Here is an 8,274-nt window from a genome sequence, read left to right as displayed (position 1 = left end):
AAGCACTGTAACTACAGGCACAGCCCAACAGTGAAAATGTGTATTTGATGCTTGAAAATACAGTATATACAGTATAGCATCATTACACATACATACAAAAAAATAACTACGTAGAAATGTGATGTATCAAAATTCATGAAGCGTTTCTGTGGTTGCTGTCAACATACCCCCTGAAGATGAATTAAATCACAATGTGACATTCAAAATAAAATGGTGTGGCATAGATATGACTTTTCATCATGTTCATATTCCTCTAAATAAAACACTAGATGTATGGATTTTTTTTTTAATGTGTCTGTGCTTTGCTGTGAAACTGGACAATGTCTTAACTGAAAGCAGGACAAATCTAGTTTTACAATGGTAAGTGTCGTGATGGGAGCTTTGGCATGTACACTCAGGGTCAGCGCATTTCCATAGTACTGAAGAATAGTCAAGAGAGTTTTGATCTGACTCTATGTCAGGTGAATACATGACATCATAACAACACATGAGTTGCTGGTGGTAGGGGCATTAGACATGCAGAATGCCATCACAGTGTACTGGAGGATGTTATCAGGTATAGCAAAGGCAGCGATGGCGTACTGTGTCAATGAGTCTTGACAATACCCTTTAGCCTCTGCCTATCTAGCTTAGTCACACAACAAACTGTACAATGCAGTGCTCAGCTCAACACAAGGAAGAGAAGGAGGCAGGCTTTGTTACACTGTTAATTTATGCCTGTTTTGTTATCAGGTCTGTCACTCGTGATTTACTGACAAATCCCCATGGGTGCCAGGGTAGAGTGAGTCTATATGGGCACAGGTGAAGCAGGCAATCAGGCAATGCATGGGTGATGAGAAGATCATGCAGTTATTACCGTTTCCAGACCTTTGTTTCAGTAGAATCATACCAGCACATGTGTTTAATTTACAAATCAAATTATATCTTGTTGTACATCTACCATCAATTATATGGGCACCTCCCCCAATCATGAATACCACCTGGACATCTGTTTATTTATCATTGAGGGAGTCAAAAACAATCTCCCGCAGCCGGCTGAGTGACTGGATCAAGGCAGGATATAGTCGCTATAGTTAACTTGGCCTGTACAGAACCTAGGGGTCAAACATAAGGTTGCACCATTGCTGACATCAAGTACAAGTGGGTACATCTGAAAACAAACCAAGATGACCACGAATCAGATGAGGGATTGCTTTATTTGAGAATCACGTACTGTAGATGAGACATTAAAAAGATTTACTATGTTATACTGCCATGTCACTGATCATTTTCTAGAACATGTTTAGACCCGTGAAACTGTCCGTCATTAACCGCTGACTCAGTGGTTTACTCTTGTGACCTTTCTTGCACATATCAGTCACTTTCAGTTTGTGTTTCTCAGTTGAAACACAACAGCAAGAGAGCTGCACAGAGAGCAGAACAGAACATAGAAACTTCACAAACTTTATTTATTTATCTAGTTACTGCTGGCCACAAACTACTGTCAGCAGACATTTTACAGTATTTGACAGGTTTGTTGAAAACACAGTAGCCATGAACCCTGACAACACGCCTGATCAAGAGAAAAGGGAAGTGGAAGATGGTAAGCATGAAAAAGAACTTTTAACTTATATGCGCTTGTTAATATTGTTCATGTATTTTTTGTCCACTGAAATTATCTGATGTTATGGTTTCTTTTACATGTTCATACGAAGAAATGTTTTTAGGAAGTTCTTGAAACATTAACTTGTCTATTCAGAAATAAAATTGTGTTAAATAATCAAACAATTTTAAGAGAAAACTTTACCACCACTTGGCTCATGTGATCACAGGAGTTATTTTTGAATCTGGAGGAAAACTAATGGCAGCGACACAGCAATTCAGTTCAGTATTGGTTATTTTCCCACACAAGAATTGCTGGATATTTCTGAGGTTCATGGGTCAATTTGAACACTTCACTTTACTTTTTACTACGTTTTTTTATCTCAGTTTCCATCATACATTGTACAACGCACCTCATTCAGTTCATTTATTTGTTACATTGTGATGAAACAATTAGTCTACTTGCCAACAATGAGTACCCGGAAATGTTGAGTACCCCAAAGTTTTATGTTAGAAATAGATAGTATGGGTCCCCAGTATTCAGAAACTGCCGGATGCTAACTTATATATATTGGGCAATTAGCATAACAGACATAATTAGCATAAATTAGCATACTTTGCCTATATGGGCAATATTTCAACAAAATTGACTTGGCTGATCTGGGCAATATTGGAGTGGTTTTAGGGGTTATTGATGATGCTGAATCCATTTCTGACATTTTCAAATTTCAAAATGGCTGACTAAACCGATGACCAGATTTTGAAATCCATCAAAATCGGCCCACTGGCGGTTAAAATCTGGTCACTTCCGGTTTAGACAGCCATTTTGAATTTTGAAAATGTCAGAAATGGATTCAGCATCATCAATAACCCCTAAAGTCAATTTTGTTGAAATATTGCCCATATAGGCAAAGTATGCTAATTTATACTAATTATGTCAGTTATGCTAATTGCCCAATATATATAAGTTAGCATCTGGCAGTTTCTGAATACTGGGGACCCATACTATATATTTCTAACATAAAACTTTGGGGTACTCAACATTTCCGGGTTCACAATGGGGCCCTATGGGCTGGCAAGTAGACTAAATGAGGATATGATGCTGTTTGCACACATGAGTCAAATCAGGCCAAACTAGAAAATTATAAAGATTGAAAACCTTAACAGGCAAAAAAAAAAGAAGAAAAAGAAAAGGTAAGGAATTCAAGGCAAAAGCAGTATTTTTGAAAAGAAAGAAAGAGAAGAAGTCAATTGAAGTGAATAAAATGTTTCTCATTTGTTGGTTTGACAGAGGTAAAGCCCCTGAGGATCATGCTTCTTGGGAAGAGCGGAGCAGGCAAGAGTTCAAGTGGAAACACAATCCTTGGAAGGGAGGTTTTTAGGTCAGACATGAAGCTGACAAGAGTCACTCAACAGTGTGAAAAGGTAAATGGGCAAGTTGAGAATGTGTCCGTGGATGTGATCGACACGCCAGGGCTGTTTGAGAAAGACGGAGACAAGAAGAAAATTGTTCGAGAGATCTTGCAGTCTGTCAAACTCCAGGAACCAGGACCTCACGCCTTTGTGTATGTCGTCCCTGTGGGAAGGATGACTCAGGAAGATCAAGATACACACAATCTGATTGAGGAAATGTTTGGCCCAAGCGTGTGGGACTACACCATCGTGCTGTTCACCCATGGGGATCGTCTGCAAGGAAAAACAATCAATGACATCATCACTGAGAGTGACGACAAACTCCGCAACTTCATACGCAAGTGTAGTGGCGGCTTCCATGTCTTCAACAACAAAAACCCAGAGGATGTGGACCAGGTGACAAGCTTCGTGGCAAAGATTGAGACCCTGACGGCTCTGAATGGAGGGAAATGTTATGAAACAAACATGTATCCCTCACCTGAGAGGAAGATCAGGGAAAGACAGGAGACCATCCTGCAGGAGAGAGATGAGGAAATCCACAACATGGTGAAGAACCTGGAGGAGCGTTACAAGGGGGATGAGCTGGAGAAGATGAAGAGAGGGGTGTGGAGGAAAGAGGAGGAGGCAGCAAGACTGGCTGCAGAGAAGTCGACTGAAATGCGCATGTGGCTTTTAGCTCTTACAGTGGTTCTACTGGTAATTTGGATTTTTTTCAAGGAGGTTCCAACATTTCAGAATCATGCCATGGCTCCCTAATAGGTGTGCTTGTAGATAATCACAAGCTATTATACTAATCTATTTGGAAATTAATGTGGAAGTATCTTTATCAATTTTTTGTTCTTTCTGTCCTTAAATATTAAGTATGATGTTTGTAGAGATCTACATTTGAGGCAGGCATTTTTTTTTACAGTCTATGATTGGAACCAGGGCTTTCTGCAGCCACCCCCTACAGGATGCGGCTGGGATTGCACGTAAAGTCACTTCCGCGTTGGCTTCACTTTTCAGACCGGAAGTCTACGTCCATTTTTTTTTTTTACAGTCTATGGGCAGGCGCTATTTATACTTGAACAGTTAATTCAGACAACCCTCATTACAAGAAAAAAACAAAACATTAACCAGATTATGAAAAATCTTTTTAACAGATCGAAAAACAAGTTTTCCATCACAAACATTTTATAAATTTGAGATTTTAAGTAGCCTATATTTAACTGTAAATACTTAAGTCAACTAATACAATACATGTAGTAATGGAGTGATTGTCTAAACCCAGTACACTGATTGATTAATCTTTAATCTTTAATGTCCCCCAAGGGGCAATATGATATACAGCAGCCTTTGGCACAATCAACACACAAGATAAAACACACATAAAAAATACATCACAGAATCAATATGTAAGAAAATAAATAACAGAATATATCATAAAAATTACTACCTAAAAAGTATAAGTTTCAAGTTGCAAAGTCATCACACCAAAACATCAACTACAGCAGCTGATTTAAATATTTAACAGCTGATGGAACAAATGATCTCAGGTATATATTATCTATAAAGACCTGGCATTTCTGGAAAAGGACAGCCTCCTTCCTGATGGCAATAGCCGAAACTCCCTGTTCAGAGGATGCTCAGGATCTGCCAGTATGGCCTTTGCTCTCCGAACATATAGGCTACCTGACTTGAATGAACTTTCGGTACTGTTTAACGACACTGCTTAGTCTGTTTTAGGCTGAGGTTGCCAAACCAACAGATCACTGAAAATGTGAGTACGGACTCATCAAAAGATGAATAAAACATTCTCATGAGGGGACTCTCTACCTGAAAAGGCCTCAGCTTTCTTAAATAAAACAATCTTCGGTTGACCTTCTTGCAGATTATATCTGTGTTGGCTTCAAAGGTCAGTTTATGGTCCAGAATGGTCCCAAAGTACTTGTACAGGCTGACTGTCTCAACTGGAGACCCCTTTATGATTCATTAGATTGTCCACTAGATGGCGCGTTTTACCTACTTTTTATCTACTTGGATGTTTCCCCACACCTGAATGATCACAATGGGACACAATCATACAGCAAGAACAGGAGTAAATAGTTTCCCTGCTGCTTTTAACTTTCATTGTCGCGTTACTGGGCCATTCTTCGACTGTGGGTAAATTTGGTCTTGAAAATTTTAGAAGATTAAACATATATTTTGAGAAATATTTTGATATATTTTACTTTTCCATTGTGTATAGAAACACATTCTGATAGCTTTTGTGATAAAAGTATTTCAATATGATTTTTTGACATTTTAGTCTAACATTAGCCTAAGTGGAAAGCATAATTTCCATCACACCACAAAAAGTTGTTTTTCAAACAAAATAAACATAACCCATGTTTTTGAAACATGTATTGAAATTTCAGCTATAATTTTCCAAACTACAAAATGTTATTAGTGTGTTCCTTTTTATGAATTTTATGTAAAAATGTGTGTTGTGATGGAAATGGAAATTATGTCATCACTTCCTGTCCTGATTCTTTGACAAATTGGTTTTCACAGCACCTTGGTCTTATCATGTGCACAGTGGCTGCAAGGAAATACTATGTTTAACAGAAACCATGCTACATTTAGGTTCACAGACTGCAAAATCTAATTTAAACAACGTGTTTGTCATGTTACTGTGAACCTGGCAGGCTCAGTGGTCTGGTCTTGTGACCTTGCCTGCACATACTTTCACTTTCAGTCTAGTCATTGTTTCCCAACAGCTGCACAACAGCAAGAGAGCTAATAACGGAAGACAGCAAAGAAACTTCACAAACTTTGTTTCAGAACAAATCTACTGAGGATCGGTAGGCCTAAGCTGTTGGCCACAAGCCACTACCAACACAGACATTTTACAGTATTTGACAGGTTTGCTGAAAACACAGTAGGCTACTTGAACTGTTTCTACCATGAACCCTGACAACATGCTGGATCAAGACAGAGACTTTGATCAAGAGCAAAGGGAAGTGGAAGATGGTAAGCAAAATCATTTTAACTTATATGAGCTTGTTAATACTGTCGCTGTGTTTATTATCTACTGAAATTAGGTTATCTTCTGTTATGGTTAAGCTTTTTTTCTTTTAGGCTACATATACTACGAAATGCTTTCTGGAAGTTATGGAAACAACTTGAAAAAACTTGTCTATTCAGATAAATCAATCAAATTATATTTAATAGCCAAGATACGACAATATAATAAGACTTTACTAACACTTTGCTCATTTGATCACAGAGTTATTTTTTAATCTGGAGGAAAGCTAATGGCAATAAAGACAGCAATTCAAATCAAGCATGTTTCAGCTGCAGGAAGTGATAGAATCTTGTTCAACTGCATTAAAACTAAGTTAACTATGGGATCAGGTATCAGGGACACGTCCGCTCACCTCTAGTTTTGCCTCCTCGTCCACATGGAAACAGTGGTTTCCCTTTCGTTATGTTTTCCGTAAACACGGCATCGTTTCAGGAAATGTCTGCAAACACACGAAACCACTGAAAACCACTGGAGGAGCTGTAGTGTACATGCCTAATACATCCATGGTACATGCCTGTCTGTGGCGCTGTAACGCTGCCACAGAAATACAACAAAAACGGAGAAGTCGTGGGCGCTGTAAACCAGAGAATTTCTAATATTGACAGAGAATTTCTAAACAAACTCTGAACATTTTAAGTTTTAACTTTTTTTTATTTATTTTATTTTATTTTTTAATGTAGGGCATCACCCAAAATATATGTGTCCGGTTGCCAATGTGTGGACCACATTTGTTGAATATCTGAAATGTATTATTGTATTGTGTAATGTATTAATGTATTACTATTTAATATAGCCTACATTATTAGCTAAATATGATGCACTTGAGTCAAACCAGAAAGCTAGATAAAATAAAATCACATCTAATACTTAGCAGTCAGAAGTGAAAGAAAAAGACCAGAAAAAATGTAGGCTAAGTGAATAAAATATTTCTCATTTGTTGGTTTGACAGAGGTAAAGCCCCTGAGGGTCATGCTTCTTGGGAAGAGCGGAGCAGGCAAGAGTTCAAGTGGAAACACAATCCTCGGTAGGAAGGTTTTTAAGTCAGACATGAAGCTGACAAGAGTCACTCAACACTGTGAAAAGGAAACTCAGACAGTTGAGAATGTGTCCGTGGATGTGATCGACACACCAGGGCTGTTTGAGAAAGACGGAGACAAGAAAGAAATAGTTCGAGAGATCTTGCAGTCCGTCAAACTCCAGGAACCAGGACCTCACGCCTTTGTGTATGTCGTCCCTGTGGGAAGGATGACTCAGGAAGATCAAGATACACACAATCTGATTGAGGAAATGTTTGGCCCAAGCGTGTGGGACTACACCATCGTGCTGTTCACCCATGGGGATCGTCTGCAAGGAAAAACAATCAATGACGTCATCACTGAGAGTGACGACAAACTCCGCAACTTCATACGCAAGTGTAGTGGCGGCTTCCATGTCTTCAACAACAAAAACCCAGAGGATGTGGACCAGGTGGCAAGCTTCGTGGCAAAGATTGAGACCCTGATGGCTCTGAATGGAGGGAAATGTTATGAAACAAACATGTATCCCTCACCTGAGAGGAAGATCAGGGAAAGACAGGAGACCATCCTGCAGGAGAAAGATCAGGAAATCCACAACATGGTGAAGAACCTGGAGGAGCGTTACAAGGGGGATGAGCTGGAGAAGATGAAGAGAAGGGTGTGGAGGAAAGAGGAGAGGTCAGCAAGACTGGCTGCAGAGAAGTCGACTGACATGAGCATGGGGCTTCTATTGATTGTAATAGTGGCTTTATTGATAGCAGGTGGCTTTTTTCATCCGGCAGCATTTGTGGGGCTGTTTGTGGTCATAATAAGTTGGGTTTTTTTTAAAGGACTTCCAACATTTTTCCGAGGCATGCCATGGCTTCCCATTCCCAAATAGGTGTGCTTTGAGATATTTAGTAAGTATTAGCAGTAGTAGTAGTAGTAGCTATCAACAAGTGGCCTTCACATTACTGTGTTCATCTGAAAATGTGACTTCATCAATTAGGGGAGACTGGGGACAGTTGCAACAAGGGACGGTTGCAACAAGCCTTATTTCTCCAATCAGAAACATGCTAGAGTGATGACACTCACACTGCACATTCACAGTTAGACCCTCTACCCACCAATAATAGAAAATACATATTCAGCATCTGCTCCTGCTTGTACGGAGACAAAGTTGTTTTAAGGGTATGAAAGTAGCTTTTTTCATGAGCTGTATTTTTGTCATACTGTCTT

The 8,274-nt window shown here is 39.2% G+C and overlaps 2 protein-coding genes across 2 annotated transcripts; both read left to right on the top strand.

Moving 5' to 3' along the window:
• Positions 1-1,533: 1,533 nt before the first annotated feature.
• On the top strand, positions 1,534-3,750 carry LOC310990365 (GTPase IMAP family member 7-like; the record flags this gene model as incomplete). The annotated part of the gene is made up of 2 exons (XM_083977712.1): positions 1,534-1,582; positions 2,873-3,750. 2 exons carry the CDS (start codon positions 1,534-1,536, stop codon positions 3,748-3,750), a joined length of 927 nt encoding a protein of 308 aa, XP_083833838.1.
• Positions 3,751-5,713: 1,963 nt separating this feature from the next.
• LOC310990111 (GTPase IMAP family member 7-like) lies at positions 5,714-8,037 on the top strand. The gene is made up of 2 exons (XM_083977363.1): positions 5,714-5,985; positions 6,990-8,037. Exons 1-2 carry the CDS (start codon positions 5,919-5,921, stop codon positions 7,934-7,936), a joined length of 1,014 nt encoding a protein of 337 aa, XP_083833489.1. The 5' UTR covers positions 5,714-5,918; the 3' UTR covers positions 7,937-8,037.
• The last annotated feature ends 237 nt before the right edge of the window (positions 8,038-8,274 follow it).

This window comes from Trachurus trachurus (assembly GCF_905171665.1).
Source record: "Trachurus trachurus genome assembly, chromosome: 8".
In the NCBI taxonomy this organism is placed as follows: Eukaryota; Metazoa; Chordata; class Actinopteri; order Carangiformes; family Carangidae; genus Trachurus; species Trachurus trachurus.
The sequence above is the reverse complement of the archived record's forward strand: the minus strand, read 5'-3'. Positions and strand labels throughout refer to the sequence as shown.